This window comes from Heptranchias perlo, chromosome 13, assembly GCF_035084215.1.
Source record: "Heptranchias perlo isolate sHepPer1 chromosome 13, sHepPer1.hap1, whole genome shotgun sequence".
Classification (NCBI taxonomy): domain Eukaryota; kingdom Metazoa; phylum Chordata; class Chondrichthyes; order Hexanchiformes; family Hexanchidae; genus Heptranchias; species Heptranchias perlo.
In genome coordinates, this window is record NC_090337.1 from 5,781,305 (window position 1) to 5,806,650 (window position 25,346).

The window sequence follows — 25,346 nt, forward strand, 5'->3', positions numbered from 1 at the left end:
TTTAAAACGGGAACTGGCTTAAGTCTGTACACTGTGGCCCAATAAACCCACCTTCCTTAAACCTACCTCACTTGAAGACTACACCTAATCTTGACTCCGTGTGCCACGACACAGGAGATTAACCAATAAGAGTCATTGTTGAAACATGTTGCTCTAATCAGGGGTGAGGGGGGCGAGAAATGGGGACAAAAAGGAGGATGGCAATCACCCTCAGCTCTGATGTTTCCTCTCCCCACAAGTTAGGTAACCGGTCAGCACTCATCACCATAGCAAAAGAACCATGGTCAGGAGAGATGAGATTTTTTTTTTAACGCAGCGAGTTGTTATGATCTGGAATTCACTGCCTGAAAGGGCGGTGGAAGCAGATTCAACAGTAACTTTCAAAAGGGAATTGAATAAATACTTGAAGGGGAAAAATTTGCAGGGCTACGGGGAAAGAGCAGAGGAGTTGGGATTAATTGGACAGCTCTTTCAAAGAGCCGGCATAGGCACAATGGGCTGAATGGCCTCCTTCTGTGCTGTAAGATTCTATGATTTTCCTGTATGATATCAGGTGTTGAACCCATCCTGGGATACACGTCTACAGGCACCATTCATTCTACATTTCCTCACTCAAGTGTACATATTCACATGCACGTTTAGACAGTGAGCGCTGACATACAGCACGTCACAGCCCAGCCCGATTCTGGTTTAACCCGGGTTAGGTTTATATAGGATATTGTCATAGATCACTATTCCCCTTACGTGGGGGTATTATACGATATTGTCATACATCCTTTACCTCTGATAGAAATTGGAGTTCTAGAAAACACTGAAATGTCTGGGTAATACTCTTTATTAAATCAAGTCAATGAGATAATAAAACACAAGCCATTACATGCGGTGTATATGAGATAGAGGCACTGATTAGACTCACACACCAGGGACTCCTTCAGGAGCTCGCAAGTGTGCCGTCTTGACTGCTTACGCTCGCCTCAGCAAGAGTAGGTTGAAGTTCCCCAAGGAGCTCCAGTGTGTTGCATCTTTTATAGGTTTAATTACGTAGGACAAATGTGGGTACTGTATGTCATCACGTTCTGTGGGTATGCCGTTGACACATAAGCTTGTTTAGTGGTAAGGTTAGGTGCTACTATTTATTGTGCATACCTCTGACGTCTTAGGTTGTTTATTGCACTCTAGACATTCCACATGAGTGCTTATTAGTTCTCTGTAGCATTGAAGTTTTATATAGCCATTGAGTAATTACGTTCATATGAATATGTACACTTGGATGAGGAAATATAATGAGTACTAAAACGTGGATATATATTTTAAAAGCTTAGTATGACTCCTCTACTTGATACACCTATACTGAACAACCCATTGTCTCCACACACACTCTCTCTCACTGCCCCGCCCAAAGCAGGGGTCAGACAGCACAGAAGGCAGCCATTCAGGCCATCGCGCCTGTACCAGTGCGAGCTCTCCAACCAGCTACTTACTCTAATTCTATTTCTCACCATTTCCCCCATCCATTTCTATTCCTTTTTTCTTAAATACTTACTTAGTTCCCTTTTAAATGCCTCAACTGCCACTTATGGTAAAGGATTCCATGTTCTAATAACGCTCTATGTAAACTTTCTTCTAACTCCCCCTTTGTCCTGTGTGATAATCCTGAGTTTGTGTTTCCCTTCTTATTAACACATCAACCAATAAAAACAATCTTTCATTATTTACCTTCTCAACTTTGAAAACCTCGGTCAGATTCCATGAACCTTCCCTATTCCAGTGAAAAGAGCCCCAACATTTCAAGCCTTTCAGCATGACCATGAACTCTTAATCCTGGTATCAGTGTAGTGAATCTTCACTGGCCCCTTTTCACGGCACTAATATCCTTCTTCTAATGGAGTGTCCAGAATGGCACACAATACTCGACCTAACCAATGCCTTGTACAAATTCACCACCACTTCCTTACTTTTATATGCAATGCCTCCCTGTGTATAAACTAGGAAGCCATTTGCCTTTTTTATGGCCACTTGCCGGTCACCGGTTGACAAACAGAAGCAAGAGCCCTGGCTACCTCCCTAATTAGGGCACGGAGGCCAATTATATCACCACCACCACTGCTGAGACCCGCTAGCTTGGTACAAGATGGGGAATCCAACTTGACAATTTCCTTGTTAAACTCGCCAAATAATCTGGTGGGGTTTTAGCCCCAGTTTTCAGTGTGTTTTGTTTTTAAAGGTGTGTCTCATCGCCCAATGATCAGTATCTTTTGACAACTTGCCGACTTCAAGGTAAAGTCTATGAGCTGAAGGCACAGATTCAATTCGTAGGATCAAAGAATGTTATAGCACAGAAACCTGGCCATTCGGCCCATCAAATTGGTGCCAGTGTTTTTCTCCATGAGCCAACTAGTCTAACCCCATTCTCCTGCTCGCTCCCCACACAACGAGAACGACGACAACTTTCATTTATATAGTGCCTTTAACGTAGTAAAACATCCCACGGCGCTTCACAGGAGCGTAATAAAACAAAATTTGGCACCAAGCCACATAAGGAGATTTTAGGATACGTGACCAAAAACTTGGTCAAAGGTTCTAAGAAGTGACTTAAAGGAGAGGGAGGGGCGAGGCCATGGAGGGATTTGCAAACAAGGATTTCAATACCCTTTAATATTCTTCTTTAAGAAACTAATTCCCTACTAAAGGAATTATAATGGACTTTGCTTCAACAATATTTATGGCATGGGAATTCCACATTCTAACCGCCCTCTGTGCACACATAATTTTTCTAACCTTCCCTTTAAATACTTCTGTAATTATCTTAAATCTGTTCCTTCTCATCACAGCCTCTGCAAACAGTGGAAATAATCAGGCAGTGCTTAACCTTTTTATAACGCTGCCTAATCTTGCAGATTTCTATCAGGCCACCTCTTAGCTATCTCAGCTCTAGTGGAATAACCACTAATTCTTCAAGTCTCTCTGTAATTGTAACCCCCTCATCCCTGGTAACATCCAAGTGAATCTACGCTGCAGCTTTTGAAACAGTAACTTACCAGAAACGTTAGCTGGTTTGGTAAGGGCCTTCTTATATTTACAACAGCAACAACAACTTGCATTTATATAGTGTCTTTAACCTCATAAAAAACTTCCCCAGGCACTTCACAGTAGCGTTACCAGACAAAATTTCACACTGAGCCACATATTAGGACAGGTGACCCAAAGCTTGGCTAAAGAGGTGGGTTTTAAGGAGCGACAAAGGAGGAGAGAGAGGCGGAGAGGTTTAGGGGGGGGGAATTCCAGAGCTTAAGGCCTAAGCAACTGAAGGCAGGGCCACCAATGGTGGAGTGATGAAAATCGGGGACATGCAAGAGGCCAGAATTGGAGGAGCGCAGAGATCTCAGAGGGTTGTAGGGCTGGAGGAGGTTACAGAGATAGGGAGGGGAGCGAGGCTATGGAGGGATTGAAAACAAGGATTTTAATATCCTTTACTGTTCTTTCTCAAGCAACTAATTCCCATGGAAAGGAATTATAATGAACTTTCCCTCAACAATGGTTTGTGGCAGATGAATATCACAGGCCATTGGATAAAGCACCAAAGTCTTCCCACCTCCTCCTACTGTGGGGCACCCAGGTGTCAGCAACAAGTGCTCCCAGGTCAGTAGATTGCAGGCCTACCTACTCCGCCCCAATTATGCACCATAACTCCAACCACTGAAGAGCATTTCCCTGGTTTCCCCCCTCACCATTTCCCACACCAGCCATTCCAGTCTTTGCTAAGTGAGATGGTCAGCTTGTGACAGTTATGTTGAGGCGCTACAGTCATTATCATAAAGAACTGGGTTCAGACTGCCTCAAATTTCCATCAAAAGAGGGCCCTGACAGCCAGCCAGTGATTGGGCCCTTCATCTAGTTTTCACACACAGTCTTTTCACAGAAACTATTCCCATTGGCAGAAGGGTCAAGAACCAGAAGACATAGATTTAAGATGATTGGCAAAAGAACCAAAGGCAACATGAGAATTTTTTTTTTTTACACAGCGAGTGGTTATGATCTGGAATGCACTGCCTGAGGGGTTGGTGGAAGCAGATTCAATCGTGGCCTTCAAAAGGGAACTGGATAAGTACTTGAAGGGAAAAAATTTGCAGGGCTACGGGGATAGGAACATAGGAACAGGAGTAGGCCATTCAGCCCCTCGTGCCTGCTCTGCCATTTGATAAGATCATGGCTGATCTGTGATCTAACTCCATATACCCGCCTTTGGCCCATATCCCTTAATACCTTTGATTGCCAAAAAGCTATCTATCTCAGATTTAAAATAGGGCGGGGGAGTGGGACTAGCTGGATTGCTCTTGCAGAGAGCACAGACTCGACGGGCCGAATGGCCTCCTTCCGTGTTGTAACCTATGATTCTATGGAATTTACAGCACAGAAACAGGCCATTCGGCCCAACTGGTCTATGCCGGTGTTTATGCTCTACACGAGCTTCTCCCACCCCTCCTCATCTAACCCTATCAGCATATCCTTCTATTGCTTCCTCTCTCATGTGTTTATCTGGCTTCCCCTTTAAATGCATCTATGTTATTCGCCTCAACTACTCCTTGTGGTAGCGAGTTCCACATTCACACCACTCTCTGCGTAAAAAGGTTTCTCCTGAATTCCTTATTGCATTTATTAGTGACTATCTTATATTTATGAAGGAAAAGCTGAGAGAAGCAGAATTGTATCTTTTCGTTATTTCCAGTCTGTTTTTTTTATCATTTTGATAAGAATGTTCGTTATCAGTGTGAAAGCTGCAGTCTGTGACTTCCTGCCGCACAGATAGAAGGGAGTGCGAGAGGTTATCGTGTGTGAAGCAACTGATTACAATCAACACCCAACACAATTAAACATGTCAACATCTGAGAAAAGGTCAGCTAGGGGCTTGAAGGTAAGGGGGAATAAAGGGTTTATGGGACACAGAACGGGCACAACTGATAAGGACTACTGCTCGTTTTGGAGAATAAACACCAGCACAGACTAGTTTGGCTGAATGATTCCATACACCAGGGATGAGCGAATTCAGTTACGTGGAGAGACTGGAGAAGCTGGGATTGTTCTCCTTAGAGCAAAGAAGGTCATGGTGAGATTTGATAGAGCTGTTCAAAATTACGAGGGGTTTTGATAGAGCAGATAAGGAGAAACTGTTTCCGCTGGCAGGGGGGTTATCATTGTTATGATCTGGAACGCGCTGCCTGAAAGGGCGGTGGAAGCAGATTCAATAATAACTTTCAAAAGGGAATTGGATAAATACTTGAAAAGGAGAAATTTGCAGGGCTACGGGGAAAGAGCGGGGAGAATGGGACTAATTGGACAGCTCTGTCAAAGAGCCGGCACAGACTTGGTGGGCTGAATGGCCTCCTTCTGTGTTGTATGATTCTACAATGTGGGGGATGTTTGTACTAGGAAATGGATCATTTCTTTAACCCAGTGTCAACATCACATCCTGATTAGAACTGGGCCGAGACTGCCGAACTCACTTGATGTAGGGGGCCTAAAAGCCAGAAAAGATTTTCCTCCCGTCTTCTGGGTCGGGTTTGAACCCAGTTCCCAGAGGTGAAAAGCCAGTGTGTATCCACTGCACCCACCCCCCCACCCCCGCTGCCTTCGTTGTTTTAAACAATCGATCAGATCACCTTTCAACCTCTGCATCTTCCAGCAAGTATATCCCAAGTGTACCCAGTCTCTCAATATAGCACAGTCCTTTCAGCCCAGGCAGCATAGGAATTGCTAGATGGAAAAAAGACCAAGGTCCATCTAGTTCGCCTTCTACCGTCCTGGTAGTCGCAGGATACAACGATAACGATCATAGCAATCAATCTCTATCAATTAGTTTACAACAGATCCCAGACATGAGGCGAGGAAAACCCCCAGTGGTGGAGAGATTTGGGAACCATAGGTCCAAAGTCATCTGTTCCTCACAAGCAAGTTACACTCACCTCATGTCATGTCTCAAATTACTCATATATTGTATCCCAAAATATTATTTTCTGAAAGAAATCATCCAATTTGCAGTTGAACAAATCAATACCAACGGTTTCCACTGTCTCCCTAGAGAGCTTGTTCCATCTACTGACCACTCGCTCACTGAAATACAGTTTCTGCAGATTAGTTCTGAATTTACCCCTTTAAGCGCAGGCCATGTCCTCTGGATCTACTGTTCTGGACAAGGTGAAAGAGCTTGTCGTGGTCTACATTCTCAAGTCACCCTGGTGAATTGCTGCTGGACTCCCTCTTAAAGCCAGTATATGCTTCCTAAGGCGGCCAGCAACACATATAAAAAAAATAAACTTACCCTGTGCTTTTCTAGGAACTCGGGTGACAGTGACCAGGGTGCATTTCGTACCACCTCATCTACATAGCGGCAATGCCTGACTGCATCGTATCTCTCAGCCTCATTCATCACCGTAAAGCCTTTGAACTGGTGGGTTAGGTCGTCATTGCACACTGTCGGGCCAAAAGAGACATTCAGTAAGTTAATTACTGCAATAACTTCAACTCATCTCAACTCCATCCGGAACACTGCGTCACTCATTCAGGGTATGGTGCCCTACGGCGCTGGACTAGAAACCCAGAGGTCATGAGTTCAAATCCCACATGACATTGAATTCAATGAATTTGTCAGTTGGCACCAGAAGAAACGACCATGAGTTCAAGCCCCACTCCAGAGACTTGATCCCCATAATCCAAGCTCCTGGTGCCATAACTGAGGGAGTGCTGCACTGTTGGAGGTGCCCACGGCACTATTTCGAAGGAGAGCAGGGGAGTTCTCCCCATTGTCCTGGGCCAATATTTATCCCTCAACCACCTTCACTACTCATTTATCACATTGCTGTTTGTGGGACCTTGCTGTGCGCAAATTGGCTACCACGTTTCCTACATTACAACAGTGACTACACTTCAAAAGTACTTCACTGGCTGTAAAGCTATTTGGAGCGTCCTGAAGTTGTGACGGGCGCTGTATAAATGCAAGTCTTTCTTTATCCCTATAAGTTAGAACTCCTGTGTTAAATGGGTCAGACTATACCTGGGCGGTTAGATGGCCTCTCCCAAGCATGAATACTTGGGTGTGCTCCGCCTTTGAACCTGCCTAGTGTGGGTAGCCTTATTGATAGCAAGTCTACTTCTAGTATAGCTTTTTAAGCTCATGGGGCCACACAAGCCCCTTCACTCATGTCAGGTTGCAATCAAAAAGGGCTTTAAGTTACCAGCAAGACCATTGAAGCAGGCAGTACAAGTAGGAGCAAGAATCATTGGGATGGGTTTCTGGAGATAAGGCAGAGAGATGAGAAACCGGGTAGGTGGGATTGATTGGTGAAAGAAAGGAACGGTTGGTTAAACCCAGTGGTTTATCATTCTGTTACTAAAAATTCCTCTGTCGGATAAGGGAACCAATACAGTCTGTGTAGACTGACCAGCAAATGGAGAATCTTGAGTAGATCATCGAACCTTACAGGTAAAAGGAGGCCGTTTGGCCCATCGTGCCTGTGCCGGCTCTTTGAAAGAGCTATCCAATTAGCCCCACTCCCCACTGCTCTTTCCCCACAGTACTGCAAATTTTTCCTTTTCAAGTATTTATCCAATTCCCTTTTGAAAGTTACTATTGAATCTGCATCCACCACCCTTTCAGGCAGTGCATTTCAGATCATAATAACTCGCTGCCTAAAAAAAATTCTCCTCATCTCCGCTCTGGTTCTTTTGCCAATTATCTTAAATCTGTGTCCTCTGGTTACCGACCCTGCTGCCACTGGAAACAGTTTCTCCTTATTTACTCTATCAAAACCCTTCATGATTTTGAACACCTCTATTAAATCATCCCCTTAACCTTCTCTGCTCTAAGGAGAACAATCCCAGCTTCTCCAGTCTCTCCACATAACTGAAGTAGATGCTAAAAGTGACACTGCCAGAGTAATCTGCAGCCTCAGCTCTCCCGAGATACGAATCATAAACTTCCTGACCAGCCAGCCACATTTCCTGCGCACTTTATCAGCACTGACTCTGCATAGTGACCGCAGGAGTTAAAAAAAAAACATTGAATGCTGAAAAATCTGAAATAAAAACAGAAAACAGTAGAAACTCAGAGCAGGCCATTCAGTATCCGAGAAAAAATTGTATTCACATCACCCTTCACAACCTCAGGACGTCCCAAAGCGCTTCACAGGCAATGGGGTACTTTTGAAGTGTAGTCACTGTCGTAATGTAGGAAAATGCGGCAGCCAATTTGCACACAGCAAGATCCCACGAACAGCAATGAGGTAAATGACCACATAATCTGTTCTAGTGATGTTGGTTGAGGGATAAATATTGGCCAGGACACTGGGGAGAACTCCCCTGCTCTTCTTTGAAATAGTGCCGTGGGATCTTTTACATCCAACTGAGGGCAGACTGGGCCCTGCTTTAACATCTCATCCGAAAGACGGCACCTCCGACAGTGAAGCACTCCCTCAGTACTTCACTGGAGTGTCAGCCTAGATTATATGCTCAAATCTCTGGATTGGGACTTGAACCCACGACCTTCTGACTCAGAGGCGAGTGTGCGGCCCACTGAGCCACAGCTGGCATAGAAAATGGAAGTTAATGTTTCAATTAAGACTCTTTTATCCCCCCCCCTCAAGCCTGGAGTTGAAAAGCACAACGTTGCAGTGTTCTTTTTATATTGCTCAAGTGTGGCAAAGGTTGAAACGCAGATCTTTATCTTGGACCGAATCCAGCGGTGCCCAGCATTATTTCACCTCACAGCCAGCAGGTTTCTATTCATCTCTATTTAGAAGGGAAAGAAAGGAAAGATCTTGCATTTATATAGCACCTTTCACATCCTGGTTAGGCCCCAGCTGGAGTATTGTGTCCAATTCTGGGCTCCACACTTTAGGAAGGATATCAAGACCTTAGAGAAGGTGCAGAGGAGATTTACTAGAATGGTACCGGGGATGAGGGACTTCAGTTATGTGGACAGACTGGAGAAGCTGGGATTGTTCTCCTTAGAGCAGAGAAGGTTAAGGGAAGATTTGATAGAGGGGTTCAAAATCATGAAGGGTTTTGATAGACTAAATAAGGAGAAACTGTTTCCAGTGGCAGAAGGGTCGGTAACCAGAGGACACAGATTTAAGGTAATTGGCAAAAGAACCAGAGGCAACAGGAGGCAAAAAACTTTTTACTCAGCGAGTTGTTCTGATCTGGAACTCACTGCCTGTAAGGGCGGTGGAAGCAGATTCAATAGTAACTTTCAAAAGGGAATTGGATAAATACTTGGTGCAAAAATCTGCAGAGCTATGAGGAAAGAGCAGGGGAGTGGGACCAATTGGATAGCTCTTTCAGAGAGCCGGCACAGGCACGATTGTCCAAATGGCCTCCTTCTGTGCTGTATCATTCGATGATCCTCAGGACATTCCAAAGCGCTTCACAGCTCTGAGGAGAACAATCCCAGCTTCTCCAGTCTCTCCACATAACTCAAGTCCCTTATCCCTGGTACCATTCTAATAAATGTCCTCTGCACCTACTCTAAGGCCTTGACATCCTTCCCAATTAATTACTTTTGAAATGCAGTCACCATTGTTTTGGCAAACGTGGCAGTCAAGTTGTGCAGAGCAAGATCCCAGGTACAGCAAATCACGAGTTAAACCGTTTTTGATGGCATTGGTTGTGGGAGAATATGAGCTCGGAGAAGCTCTTCTTCCAATAGTGGCCGCAGATCTTTTACGTCCACCTGAGCAGGCAGAAGAGGACTTGATTTTAACGTATCTGCTCAAAGACGGCACCTCCGACAATGCAGCACTCCCTCGGTACTGCACTGGGAGTGAGTGTCAGCCTCGATTTTATGCGCTCAAGTCTCTGGAGTGGGGCTTAAACCCACGACCCTCTGACTCAGAGGGGTGAGTGCTACCCACCAAATCAAGTTGCCATTTAACGGGGCAATCAGTATGAAGTGTTAATAAGACAATAAAAACAATCCCAGTCACTCACAGTTACGAGTCCTTCCTTACCTCCCACTATTAGGTGCGTGTTCGGGAAAAGGCTCTTGGCCTGCATTAGCGCCCGCGCATGTCCCGAGTGAAAGAGATCGAAGATGCCATCGGCATAAACTCGAACTGGCCGATCCACTGAAAGTAGAAGGAATATTTTCACTTATAGCAGTGCCTCATCACATTGTCAAAACAGCTCTGCTGGTTTTTACATTCATTCTTGGGATGTGGGCGTCACTGGCAAGACCGGCATTTACTGACCATCCCTAGTTGTCCTGAGAAGGTGGCGGTGGGCCTCCGCTGGTAGTGGATTTTTGATACACCTGAGTGCCTTGCTAAGCCACTTCAGTGGGCAGTTAAGAGTCAACTATGTTGGTGTGGGACTGGAGTCACATGGATGCCCAGACCGGGTAAGGACGGCAGGTTTCCCTCCCTAAAGGACATTAGTGAACCAGTTGGATTTTTACCACAATCCGACAGCTTCATGGTCACTTTTAATGATACCAGTTTTTATTTCCAGATTTTTTTTTAATAACTGAATTCAAAATGTTCAAACTGCCCACAGTGGGATTTGAACTCACGTTCTCTGCGATTACTAGTCCAAGCCTCTGGATAAAGCAGTGTGAAAAATGCCCTCTGAAGTGGCCTAGCAAACCACTCAGTTGGATCAAAACCGCTACAGAGAACAAGATAGCGGTTCATTAAGGCGGCCCACCACCACCTTCTCAAGGCAACTAGGGATGGACAATAAATGCCATGACTCCTACATGCCAGGAATGGAAGGGCACGACTTGAACCGGTGGCCTCCTGAAAATGCTGCCAATATAGGAACAGGAGGAGGCCATTCAGCCCCTCGAGCCTGTTCTGCCATTCAGTTAGATCATGGCTGATCTGTATCTCAACACCATTTACCTGCCTTGGTTCCGTAACCCTCAATACCCTCACCCAACAAAAATCTATCAATCTCACTTTTGAAATTTTTAATTGACCCCCAGTCTCAACAGCTTTTTTGGGGGGGGGGGCGGGGGGGAAAGAGAGGGGGTGGCGGGGGAAGAGTTCCAGATTTCCACTCCCCTTTGTGTGAAGAAGTGTTTCCTGACATCACCCCTGAACGTCCTAGTTCTAATTTTAAGGTTTTGCCCCCTTGTTCTGGACTCCGCCACCAGAGGAAATATTTTCTCTCTATCTACCCTATCAAATCCTTTAATCATCTTAAAACACCTCAATTACATCACTCCTTAATCTTCTATGTGCAAGGTCTATGCAACCTGTCCTCATAATTTAACCCTTTTAGCCCAGGTATCATTCTGGTGAATCTGCGCTGCACCCCCTCCAAGGCCAATATATCCTTCCTGAGGTGCGGTGCCCAGAACTGAAGGCAGTCTCTCCAGGCAGGGTCTAGCCTGAACTTTATAATTAGATCCTTCCCCCCCCCCCCCCGCCCCGTGCAATGGCAGTGGGTTTCAATACTCACAGGGAGTTCCAATCCTTGCTTCTTCCAACGTCACGCGCTCGTACGCCGTGTCGCTCCTTACTCCATTCTCATCTGCAAACGGGGCCGGCTGCGAGAGGGTCTGTAATCGAAATGGTGGAGAGAGAGAGAGAAAAAAACAAACCCAGTCACTGGCAGGAATCTATCACAGGCTTAAGATTGAATAACTGGTCAAAGGGGGCCCTAGGGGCATTTCATAGAATCGTAAAATGGTTACAGCACAGGAGGCCTTTCGGCCCATCGAGCCCATGCTGGCTCTTTAGAACAGCAATCCAGTTAGTCCCATTCCTCTGCTCTTTCCCCTGCAAATTTTTTCCTCTTCAAGTATTTATCCAATTCCTTTTTGAAAGCCACTTTCAGGCAGTGCATTCCAGATCATAACTACTCGCTGCGTAAAAAAGTTTTTCCTCATATCACCTTCGGTTCTTTTGCCAATCAACTTAAATCTGTGTCCTCTGGTTCTTGGCCCTTCCGCCAATGGGAACAGTTTCTCTTTATTTACTTTATCTAAACCCTTCATGATTTTGAACACTTCTATCAAATCTCCTCTTAGCCTTCTCTGCTCTGAGAACAACCCCAGCAATGTCCTAGGGCTGAGATAATTGGCCTCCAACAACCACTACCATCTTCCTTTGTGCTAGGTATGAATCCAGCCACTGGAGAGTTTTCCCCCTGATTCCCATTGACTTCAATTTTACTAGGGCTCCTTGGTGCCAGCGGAAGCAACATTCTATAGACAGAGCTAAGCGATTCCACAACCAACGGATCAGATCAAAGCTCTGCAGTCCTGCCACATCCAGTCGTGAATGGTGGTGGACAATTAAACAACTAACAGAGGAGGCTCTGTAAACATGCCCATTCTCAATGATGGCAGAGTCCAGCACGTGAGTGCAAAAGACAAGGCTGAACAACTTCTGACTTCAGCCAGAAGTGCCGAGTGGATGATCCATCTCGGCCTCCTCCCGATATCCCCACCATCACAGAAGCCAGTTTTCAGCCAATTCGATTCACTCCATGTGATATCAAGAAACGGCTGAGTGCACTGGATACAGCAAAGGCTATGGGCCCCGACAACATCCCGGCTGTAGTGCTGAAGTCTTGTGCTCCAGAATTAGCTGCGCCTCTAGCCAAGCTGTTCCAGTACAGCTACAACACTGGCATCTACCCGACAATGTGGAAAATTGCCTTTGTATGTCCTGTCCACAAAAAGCAGGACCAATCCAATCTGGCCAATTACCGCCCCATCAGCCTACTCTCAATCATCAGCAAAGTGATGGAAGGTGTCGTCGACAGTGCTATCAAGCGGCACTTACTCACCAATAACCTGCTCACCGATGCTCAGTTTGGGTTCCGCCAGGACCACTCGGCTCCAGACCTCATTACAGCCTTGGTCCAAACATGGACAAATGAGCTGAACTCCAGAGGTGAGGTGAGAGTGATTGCCCTTGACATCAAGGCAGCATTTGACAGAGTGTGGCACCAAGGAGCCCTAGTAAAATTGAAGTCAATGGGAATCAGGGGGAAAACTCTCCAGTGGCTGGAGTCTACCCAGCACAAAGGAAGATGGTAGTGGTCGTTGGAGGCCAATCATCTCAGCCCCGGGACATTGCTGCAGGAGTTCCTCAGGGCAGTGTCCAAGGCCCAACCATCTTCAGCTGCTTCATCAATGACCTTCCCTCCATCATAAGGTCAGAAATGGGGATGTTCGCTGATGATTGTACAGTGTTCAGTTCCATTTGCAACCCCTTAGATAATGAAGCAGTCCGAGCCCGCATGCAGCAAGACCTGGACAACATCCAGGCTTGGGCTCATAAGTGGCAAGTAACATTCGCGCCAGACAAGTGCCAGGCAATGACCATCTCCAATAAGAGAGAGTCTAACCACCTCCCCTTGACATTCAACGGCATTACCATCGCCGAATCCCCCACCATCAACATCCTGGGGGTTACCATTGACCAGAAACTTAACTGGACCAGCCATATAAATACTGTGGCTACAAGAGCAGGTCAGAGGCTGGGTTTTCTGCGGCGAGTGACTCACCTCCTGAGTCCCCAAAGCCTTTCCACCATCTACAAGGCACAAGTCAGGAGTGTGATGGATGAGTGCAGCTCCAACAACACTCAAGAAGCTCGACACCATCCAGGACAAAGCAGCCCACTTGATTGGCACCCCATCCATCACCCTAAACATTCACTCCCTTCACCACCGGCGCACTGTGGCTGCAGTGTGCACCATCCACAGGATGCACTGCAGCAACTCACCAAGGCTTCTTCGATAGCACCTCCCAAACCCGCGATCTCTACCACCTAGAAGGACAAGAGCAGCAGGTACATGGGAACACCACCACCTGCACGTTCCCCTCCAAGTCAAACACCATCCCGACTTGGAAATATATCGCCGTTCCTTCATCGTCGCTGGGTCAAAATCCTGGAACTCCCTTCCTAACAGCACTGTGGGAGAACCTTCACCACACGGATTGCAGCGGTTCAAGAAGGCAGCTCACCACCACCTTCTCAAGGGCAATTAGGGATGGGCAATAAATGCCGGCCTCGCCAGCGACGCCCACATCCCATGAACGAATAAAAAAAAAATTCGGTCAAAAGCTGCCTTGATGTCAAAGGCAGTGACTCTCACCTCACCCCTGGAATTCAGCTCTTTTGTCCATGTTTGGATCAAGGCTATAATGAGGTCTGGAGATGAGTGGTCCTGGCGGAACCCAAACTGAGCATCGGTGAGCAGGTTATTGGTGAGTAAGTGCCGCTTGATAGCACTGTCGACGACACCTTCCATCACTGTGCTGATGATCGAGAGTAGACTGATGGGGCGGTAATTGGCCGGATTGGATTTGTCCTGCTTTTTGCGGACAGGACATACCTGGGCAATTTTCCACAGTCAGGTAGATGCCAGTGTTGTAGCTGTACTGGAACAGCTTGGCTAAAGGCGCAGCTAGTTCTGGAGCACAAGCCTTCGGTACTGCAGCCGGGATGTTGTCGGGGCCTCTTGCCTTTGCTGTATCCAGTGCACTCAGCCGTTTCTTGATATCACGTGATATTACCTCGATTATAGAAAATTGAGGGCTGAGCTAGTCGAGGTGTTTAAACTGGTTTAGGGATTCAACAGGATCGATAGAGAGAAACCATTTCCTCTGGTGGAGGAATCCAGAACAAGGGGGCACAATCTTAAAATTAGAGCTCGGCCATTCAGGGGTGAAATCAGAAAACACTTTGTCTCACAAAAGGTGGTTGAAATCTGGAACTTTCTCCCCCAAAAGGCTGTGGATGCTGGGTGTCAAATGGATCTTTCAAGACTGAGATCGATATATATTTGTTGGGTGAGGGTATCAAGGGATATGGAGCAACGGCAGGGAAAATGGAGTCGAGATACAGATCAGCCATGATCCAATTGAATGGCGGAATAGGGCTCGAGGGGCTGAATGGCCTCCCTCCTGTTCCTATGTGCCCACGTCCAGATTTCAGTGAATCGCATGGATATTTCTGCCAACCAGGAAAGCATGCAATCGAAGACAAACAGATTGAAAATCTGGCCCCTCAAAAGCGTGACGTGCACCATTGCAACACACGAAATTGCAACGAGAGGGGTCAAATATAACAATCACACAAAGGATCAAAGGGAAGGTTGGGAAACTGCTTCCACACAACGGCTGTGATGTGGAGATGCCGGCGACGGACTGGGGTGGACAAATGTAAGGAATCTTACAACACCAGGTTATAGTCCGACAGCTTTATTTTAAAATCACAAGCTTTCGGAGATTATCCCCTGCGTCGTGAATTCTCCTGACGAAGGGGATAATCTCCGAAAGCTTGCGATTTTAAAATAAAATTGTCGGACTATAACCTGGTGTTGTAAGATTCCTTACATTACACAACGGCTGGGCAGAGTGTGGAATTCTTCCCCGCAAACCCCTGTTGAAGCAGAGTCCAAACGTTCTTTTAAAAAGGTTATTAGTTGCCTGAAGAAAAGGGTTATTAAATTATCGGGATTAGATTGGGGGTGGGGGGGGGGGCTCGTGTCGAGAAAAACTCCCGTGTGAACTAGATGGGCCGAATGGGCTGTTTCGCTGTCAGAATGTTCCACAACCCCACATAAATAGATAAGAAATTATATAAACAGGAAACATTTTGTTTTGTACAGTGAAACCTGTAGACAGTAGTCACTGAAACTTAAGCCTTGAACATAACGGCAATACACAGTGTAAGAACAATTAGCGGTCTATTTTAAGACTGCTTGCGTTATCCAGAACAGCTTTCTTATCATCACAAATGTCTCCCAGTAAGTCAGCTAGTCACAGGCACAGTTCTCCATCCTCTCCTGAAGGACATAAGATAGGAGCAGGAGTAGGCCATACGGCCCCTCGAGCCTGCTCCGCCATTCAATCAGATCATGGCTGACCTTCGACCTCAACTCCACTTTCCCGCCCGATCCCCATAATCTTGATTTCCTTAGAGTCCAAAAATCTATCGATCTCGGTCTTGAATATACTCAACGACTCAGCATCCACAGCTCTCTGGGGTAGAGAATTCCAAAGATTCACAATCCTCTGAGTGAACATTTTTTTCCCCCATCTCAGTTATGCAGATAGACTGGAGAAGCTGGGATTGTTCTCCTTAGAGCAGAGACAGTTGCGAGGAGATTTGATAGAGGTGTTCAAAATCATGAAGGGTCTGGACAGAGTAGATAGAGAGAAACTGTTCCCATTGGCGGAAGGGTCAAGAACCAGAGGACACAGATTTAAGCTGATTGGCAAAAGAACCAAAGGTGATATGAGGGAAAAACTTTTTTACACAGCGAGTGGTTATGATCTGGAATGCACTGACGGAGGGGGTGCTGGAGGCAAATTCAATCGTGGCCTTCAAAAGGGAATTGGATAAGTACTTGAAGGGAAAAGATTTGCAGGGCTATGGGGATAGAAACTTGCTATGGTGGGATTTGAACGCAAGACCTCTGGGTTGCTAGCCCAGTCCCATAGCACATCTGTGCCCAGCTTGCTGGCAGCAGGGACGCTGCAATGTTTGAAAATGCGCAGTTGGTTTAAATTTGCTTTTTTGCACCTGGGCCTTCATCATTGAGGGACCAGCAACGTCACAAATCACACTCCTGGCCTCTACGGGCAGGCCGGGAGGTCAGGGGTCAGATCCGAGATGGCAGACCCGAAGGCGCAGCTAAACAGCTGGCGCCTCCACAAGCACTGCATCAAAGGCAACTCGTCGAAACCCACTCTTGCCAATGCAGGCAACTCTGCAGCGTAAGCAGAGAAGATTTGTTAAATTTGTAGAGAACCTTGGTTAGACCACACTCAGAATACTGTGCACAATTCTGGTCTCCATATTACAAAAAGGATATAGAGGCATTGGAGAAGGTGCAAAAAAGATTTGCAAGGATGATATCAGAACTGAGAGGTTATACTTATCAGGAAGTAGTGAACAGGCTGGGCTCTCTTCTCTAGAAAAGAGAAAGCTGAGGGGTGACCTGATAGAGGTCTTTAAGATTATGAAATGGTTTGATAGGGTAGACGTAGGGAAGATGTTTTCACTTGTGGCGGAAATCAGAACTAGGAGCCATAAATATAAGATAGTCACTAATAAATCCAATGAGGTATTCAGGAGAAACTTCTTTACTCAGAGAGTGGTTAAAATGTGGAACTCGATACCACAAGGAGTAGTTGAGGCGAATAGCATAGATGAGTTTAAGAGAAAGCTAGATAAACACATGAGGGAGAAAGGAATAGAAGGATGCTGATAGGGTGAGATGAAGATGGGTGGGAGGAGGCTCACGTGGAGCCGAATGGCCTGTTTCTGTGCCGTACATTCTATGTAATAAATTGGGGCATAATTCTTCTGGATTTTAAGCAGCTGCCAGGTAAATATCCCACTGAAATGCGACAACTAAAATCAACTCCACCGTCTTGTATCAGGGTGAGCCCCTGCAATCCTACTGGATAACAAACAGCTGCCTGACCTCAGCTGGTGTGCTGCATCGGCCTTGGTTGGTTACTATTTTCGGCACTTACTGGTCGCGGGATTTTCACTGGGCTGACGCCTTCATCATCCGTGGTGCCATTGGGGCCCAGTCCGTCCTTCCTTCTCTTTCTGGAGTTTGATTTGGCAGCAACCTGCGCCTCCATCTCATCAGGTACCTGCAGTGTTGAAAAATAAACAAATGCAGTTCTGTGACCGAAATCTGAACTGCAAAAAACTTGCATTCACAACCTCAGGATGTCCCAAAGCACTTTACAGCCAATGAAATACCTTTTGAAGTGTAGTCACTGTTGTAATGTAGGAAATGCGGCAGCCAATTTACACAGGTCCCACAAACAGCAATGTGATAATGACCAGATAATCTGTTTCTTCAGTGGTGTTGGTTGGAGGATAAATATTAGCCAGGGCATCGGAGAGAACTCCTCTGCTCTTCTTCGAAATAGTGCCGTGGGATCTTTTATGTGAACCTAAGTGGGCAGATGGGGCCTCGGTTTAATGTCTCATCCGAAAGACAGCTCCTCCGACAGGGCAGCACTCCCTCAGTACTGGCACTGGGAGTGTCAGCCTAGATTATGTGCTCAAGTCTCTGGACTGGAGACTTGAATCCACAACCTTCTGATTTGGAGGCGAGAGTGGCTGACACTCGGTCCATAATGCTACTATGGGACCGGGTCAGTGACCTGCCCAAAAAATGATGTTTTAGCTGTGCTTCTGCTTTCGATTTTGCCTCATTTTATAAATGGGAGTCCTTTCTTTACCCGAGATGAGTTGGGATTGGTCTCCATTCAATTTCTAGCTGACGCGGGTCCTCAGCATGAAATCGCCCCAAAGTGGAATCAAACGGAGGCCACCGAGCGGCTCAGGTGGGAAAATAACAAACATCGCACTGGTACAGTGAGGCTTGCTCTTCTGAGTGGGCCGTGTGAGTGTGTGTGTGTGTGTGTGTGTGTGTGTGTGAATGTGCATTTGCGTGTGAGTGCACATGAGAGTGTGTGAGCATTTGCATGTATGCGTGTGCATGTGCGAGCCTGCGTGAGTGCATGGGGGGGGGCAGGGTTTAAGCTGCAGTCTCTGGGCTCTACCTGACCCGAGTGCCTGAAACGGGAACGTATTTAGTTCCTCAGCACTAACATCCCACAGCTTGATGAGGATAAAATTCACGCAGTAGGAACATAGTAACAGGAGGAGGCCATTCAGCCCCTCGAGCCTGTACCGCCATTCAATTAGACCATGGCTGATCTGTACCTTAACTCCATTTTCCCGCCTTTGCTCCACATCCCTTGATACCCTTACCCAACAAAAATCTATCAATCTCAGTCTTGACATTTTCAATTGACCCTCAGCATCCTCAGCCTTTTGATTTCCACTACACTTTGTGTGAAGTGCTTTCTGACATCACCCTGAACGACCTAGCTCCAATTTTAAGGTTATGCCCTTTTGTTCTGGAGTTAAAAACCTCAATAATTTGTATGAGCGTTTAGGAATGTGCTGTGACACACACAAGACCTTGGATTTAACAAGAGTAAGCAGTTTGCGACATAAAGAATTCAGTGTTTCTGGGGCTGTGGGCAGAGTACAAACTCACCAAGCCAGCACTCTGTCAGGAGACTTGACATGACACACGCAGTGCAAACAGTCTCACAGCCACAGGCTGCCATAACAAGGCTGTGCAGCTTTTAGCTAGACACACCCGCAGAGTCACAATCCTGCAGTAACAGGAATGTCCTGCCTGAGTGAGAGTGCTGAAAAAGGAAAGAATGTGCATTTATGTAGCGCCTTTCACAACCTCAGGTCATCCCAAAGCGCTTCACAGTACTTTTGAAGTGTAGTCACTGTTGTAACGTAGGAAGCGCGGCAGCCAATTAGTGCACAGCAAGATCCCACAAACAGCAATGAGATAAACGACCAGATCATCTGTTTTTGGTGATGTTGGTTGAGGGATAAATATTGGCCCAGGACGCCGGGGAGAACTCCCCTTCTCTTCGAATAGCTCAACGGGATCTTTTATGTCCACCTGAGGGGGCAGACGGGGCCTCGGTTTAACGTCTCATCCAAAAGACGGCACCCTCCGACAGTGCAGCACTCCCTCAGTACTGGCACTGAGGTGTCGGCCTGGATTTTGTGCTGAAGTTTCTGGAGTAGAGCTTGAACCCACAACCTTCTGACTCAGAGACGAGAGCGCTACCCACCGAGCCATGTCCACAAACCTGGTCAGTGACCTGCCCAAAGAATACAATTTGAAGATGTTTTAGCCGTGCTTCTGCTGTCAATTTTGCCTCAGTTTCCACTTCTATCTTTCGCTCCTCCCTTACGAACCGGAGGGATATTTTTTAACCTAACTTGTTATTCCTGTGTACTGCTGCTTTTGTTGCTGAAAAGTTTTTAAAAAGATTTTTTAAAAAATAAATTCTAACAGTGGGGAGGGGCCATGTGTCACAGTGAATTACCCGAAATGAGATAAATGGCCAGATAATCTGCTTTTTTCTGAGGTGATGTTGGTTGGGGGATAAATATTGGCCAGGACACCGGGAGAACTCCACTGATCTTTTTGGAAGAGTTCCTCGTCACAATAGCGGCCCCATTACGACAGCGGACCCCAACTCTCTCTACTTCATCGATCAGACTCTGGCCTTTACCCCTCTGGGCCTTGCTCCTCCTAAACTACAGATGCCCTGCCCTGCCCACTCTCCACCTCCCCTGCAACCTCGCAAATCAAGGCATCACGCCATCTCCTACTCCAACTCAAGGACCTCAAAAACGTGGATCCCCTCAGCTCCCCCAGTCTTCCCTTCCTCCGGCAACCTACAGTCTCTTATAACCTAAGCCTGGTGTGGCCTCACCATCATTTTGATTCCGATCATCTTTTATCTCAACCTTGGTGTCCTGCGTTACGGGCTTGGGCTGCTGCCACCATGAAGCATTCTTGTGACAGTCCTGTGACACTGTAAATCAGGAAGTAAAAGTTCCTCACTCACATGGCACAGTGCAGCAACTGCAGAATTTTATTGCACGCTCTGTGTTTGACATTTATCTTTTACTTCCTTTTCTTCCAGCCAGTTTTCTCCTCTTCTGAAAGCACTTGACTCTTTTGGCTAACGTACGGGCCGTGAATGCCGGGCGCTCTCTGGTAATTTGGACAAGCTGCCAATCTTCACGTGTAGGCCTGGCAACAACTACTTGCATTTATATAGCGCCTTTAATGTAATAAAATGTCCCAAGACGCTTCACTGGAGCGATTATCAAACAAAATTTGACACCGAGTCACATAGGAGATATTAGGACAGATGAAGAGGTTGGTTTTAAGGAGCATCCCAAAAGGAGGAGAGAGAGAGGTTTAGGGAGGGAATTCCAGAGCTTGGGGCCTACGTAGCTGAAGGCACGGCCACCAACTGTAGAGCGATGCAAATCAGGGATGCGCAAGAGGCCAGAATTGGAGGAGCGCAGAGATCTGAGGGTTGTAGGGCTGGGGGAGGTTACAGAGATAGGGAGGGGCGAGGCCACGGAGGGGGATTTGAACAAAAGGATGAGAATTTTAAAAATCAAGGCATCCCCGGAGCGTGAGCCGACGTAGATCAGCGAGCACAGGAGGTGATGAGTGAACGGAATTTGGAGTGAGTTAGGATGTAGGCAGCCGAGTTTTGGACAGGACATTCTACCTGCCAACGGATAAATGAGGTTGAGGTACAGATCAGCCGTGATCTGATTGAATGACGGAACGGGCTTGAGGGGCTGAATGGCCTATTCCTGTTTCCACCGCAAGGAATAGTCGCAGCCGAGCCAAATCCCGTCTTTATCTGATGTCCGCCCGGGCGCACTTTCTAGCGGGAGAGGCTGGGTGGCAATAACCAACAGGAACACCGGATAATTCACCACCTTTGCAGCTCAAGGGCACTGAGAACACCTGTCCAAGCCCGAAGAATCCAACAGTTGAAATCGGCTAACTCAATTCCAACTGAGGATGGAACCGGGGAGATTTTACGTACTGGTGAGGCCCACAGTCAGATGATGAGTGTGTTTATAGTGTGTGTGTGTGTGTGTGTGTGTGTGTGTGTGTGTGTGTGTGTCACATACATACACACACACAGACGAGATGGCGATGGAGCTGGGAGAGGCTTCAGAAATCTGCTCCACAGAAACACTGACGTCATAGAATTACATTAAATTTACAGCATCGGAACAGGCATTCGGCCCAACTGGTTTATGCTCCACATGAGCCTCCTCCCTCCCTAATTCATCTCACCCTATCAGTATATCCTTCTATTCCTTTCTCCCTCATGTACTTATCTAGCTTTCCCTTAAAGGCATCAATGCTAGTCACCTCAATTACTCCTTGTGGTAGTGAGTTCCACATTCTCACCACTCTCTGGGTAAAGAAGTTTCTCCTGAATTCCCTATTGGATTTATTAGTGACTATCTTATATTTATGGCCCCTAGTTTTGGCCTCCCCACAAGTGAAAGCATCTTCTCTACATCTACCCTATCAAGACCTTTATCAGGTCACCCCTCAGCCTTCTCTTTTCTAAAGACAAGAGCCCCAGCCTGTTCAGCCTTTCCCAATAGTTGTGACCTCTCAGTTCTGGTATCATTCTTGTAAATCATTTTTTGCACCTTCTCCAGTGCCTCGATATTCTTTTTGTAATATGGAGACCAGAACTGTTCACAGTACTCCAAGTGTGGTCGAACCAAGGTTCTCTACAAGTTTAACATAACTTCTTTGCTTTTCAATATCTGCCGCGTTGTTAAACGCAAAGACAACAACCTGCATTTGTACAGCACCTTCCTCGTAGTAAAACGTCCCACGGTGCTTCACAGTGGCGTAAATCAGACACAAATTGACACCAAGCCACAGAAAGAGACATTAGGACAGGTTGGTCAAACAGGTTTCTCCTGTTATTGCGATAAACACTGCAAACTCAGACATGTTTGTTTAAAACGGACTCAGATTTTCTGCCAGTACAATCAGTGCTGGCTCCAAACATGGAATTCAAGAGGTTGTAAAATGTGACTAATGCAAGGTCCCCCCCCCACCCACAGGAAAACCTACCCCAGCCTTGACAACGAGCACCAGCTGCATTGTACACCCAGCTGCTCCTGCCAACGCCTCGTCACACAGAAATGTGCAGAGCTGGGCAGGAGGAAAAGGTCACTCCTGGCACAGCCTTGGATTTTACTACCTCGTGCCCAGTTTAGAATTCTTTTCCTCTTCACCTATTTGACGCCATGCCACAATTTACTGTCAAATTTTGTCTGATTTACGCTCCTGCGGAGCACCTTGGGATGTTTTACTATGTTAAAGACACTATATAAATGCACGTTGTTGTTGTTGGCCAATGACGTACTACACAATTGCTGGGGCAATGCAGTCACGAGGAGGGGAAAAAAGGGGGAGCAACAGAGGGAACTCCCATCAGTCACCAAGTGTGTCTGCATCAGCATTGTACGAAAGAAATTGCTAACTAGTCACAGGTGTGCCTACAGCGACATTGTTTCAGTCACAGGCACTCATTTTAGTAGAAAACACCTCAAATACAGGTAACTGTACTTCACACGTATGCATATTTGCTGAACAAAACATCTTCCACCATTCAGTAACCAAGAAAATAAAGCACTCACAACAATCCCTGAACGCCTCGATTTTAAAATTCTCATCATTGTTTTCAAATCCCTCCATGCCCCACCCCCCCACCCAATCGCTGTAACCTGCTCCAGCAGCCCTACAACCCTCCGAGATCTCTGCGCTCCTCCAATTCTGGCCTCTTGTCCATTCCCCCGCTCCCTGCGCCCCCACCATTGGCGGCCGTGCCTTCAGCTGCTGAGGCCCCCAAGCTCTGGAATTCCCTCCCTAAACCTCTCTCTCCTCCTTGACACTTCTCAAAACCTACCTCTTTGACCAAGCTACGTTTTACTATGTTAAAGGCCCTGTATAAACGCAATTTGATCAAAGAAACATTCGCACTCTGCTTTTCATCTTACCATTTTACCAACAAACGCAAACAGAAAAAGTGTTGGAAATCTGAGATAAACACAGCAAACTTGCTGGAAATAAGCATCAGGTCAGTCAGCAGCTGAAGGAGAAGGACAGGTGGGCCTTCTCATCAGAACTGGATCTAGGTCAATGTGGATCGTTACAGATCCCTTGTTGCAAGTGCCGGCTACTGCAATCGCGCACGTGTTAACACGTGCTTTCCAGGAAGGTGGACTGGATATCACTCCAATGAGGCAAGACTCATTTGTAAAGCACCAACTTGGCTTATTTTACATAAAGTGCACAAAGGAACAGAGATAGAGATTTCCACAGGCGAGATTCATCAATCACCTACTGCATCCCCATACCGTGGAAAGCAACAAAAGTGCAACTCTGCCACCATTCTAGGTGAACTCGCTTTCAAGCTAGCTAAACCCAAGCTAACTGGCACCGCCTTTTAGGTTATAAGCAGTATGCGTTCGCATGCCCCATGTCCCAGTCTCAAAGCGAGAGCGAGAGATACTGCCAAAGTATGTTGAAATGCTACAGTATCATGCAAACAATTAACAGCCTCTTGACTGTCCCATTGCCCTTAGGCCTCCCCCTAATTGTTTAATGTCTACGGACTTTAAGGTTAAGTGACAAAAGCCTTTTGTAAGCTGATTCTAACCATGCAGGCAAAAGTCTCCAAAATTGTCACTCAAGGTGCAGTTAACCTTGCAGTTAAGGGAGAATATTTTTACAGGACTGCTCTGGTACTATCCTTCTCCGACTCATATTACCATCCAGCTCTGTTCTCCGTCAGACACTGGGATGAGGAGAAACACAGGAACAGGACGAGGCCATTCAGCGCCTCGAGCCTGTTCCCCCAGTTCAATGAGATCACGGTTGATCTGTACAACTCCATTTCCCTGCCTTTGCTCCATATCCCTTGATACCCTTACCCAACAAAAATCTATCGATCTCAGTCTTGAAAGCTCCAATTGACCCCCAGCAGCCACAGCCTTTGGGGGGGGGGGGGGGGAAGAAAGAGAGAGTTCCAGATTTCCACCACCCTTTGTGTGAGCTAGCAGATCCGGCAATTCACAAATCCTGCAGAAAAGTGGGTCTCACCAGAATGAGGCAAGTCTGCACTTTTACGTTTCCACAATGGCTGGAGGGTGAACAGCTTTAGAACACAAAAAGCACCTGTCAATGCCAGCAGGAATCTCCTTAAATGCAGGAGGGTAATTTTAACCTAACTCGCCGGGCGGGAATCCCGTGGGATCGGGTGGAACGCCGTTTTACACCCTACCCGATGACTTCAATGGAGAGTAAAATCGGGCAGGGTGTAAAACCAGCATTGCACCCGATCCCGTCAATTTCCCGACGGGCGGGTTAGGTTAAAATTATCCTCCATGGACTCTCAAGATTTGGTCACAAGGTGATACGGTATACCACCCCAATTCTGTTCTACACAACACAGTCCAGCCTCAGTAACATTATTTGTAATTGAAAAAAAAATTTCGAATTATCCAATAGTTTGACTTAAGCAGCGTCAAAGGGGGAATTCAGTGCAAAGAAGAAAATTCAGATAATCAGATAATTCAAATTAAGCGGCTTTGAATGACTACATCAAGATGCCTACATCACCTACCTACACAGCTAACGTGCCGGTACAGCTCAACACAGAACTCACCCACAGCAGCAGAACGAGCTTCTTAAGCATCATGTTAGTACAGTCACACCCTCCCACTGTTTTTATAATGCCCTGAGTCAACATTCATTAGTCACTCGACACCAGGACACTGGTTCGCACAAGGTTTGACCTTCACTGCGAGTTTAAATATCAGTCTCTTCGTAGCTTCTACTTTCCAGGTCTTATTAAGGGTTTGCTAATTCTCCTGACCTCATGAGTCAGAAGGTCGTGGGTT

The 25,346-nt window shown here is 46.5% G+C and overlaps 1 protein-coding gene across 2 annotated transcripts in view; it reads right to left on the reverse strand.

Annotated features, from left to right (window-relative positions):
• Positions 1-25,346, reverse strand: part of LOC137331235 (choline-phosphate cytidylyltransferase A-like) — a 49,093-nt gene that overhangs the window by 17,981 nt on the left and 5,766 nt on the right. For both annotated transcript variants that reach the window (XM_067994879.1, XM_067994878.1), the window contains exons 2-5: positions 17,501-17,626; positions 11,455-11,554; positions 10,002-10,118; positions 6,317-6,468 (exon numbers count right to left, since the gene is read on the reverse strand). In XM_067994879.1, coding sequence (XP_067850980.1) covers positions 6,317-6,468; positions 10,002-10,118; positions 11,455-11,554; positions 17,501-17,614 — 483 coding nt within the window. In that variant the 5' untranslated portion in view covers positions 17,615-17,626. The remainder of the gene's footprint in view (positions 1-6,316; positions 6,469-10,001; positions 10,119-11,454; positions 11,555-17,500; positions 17,627-25,346) is intronic.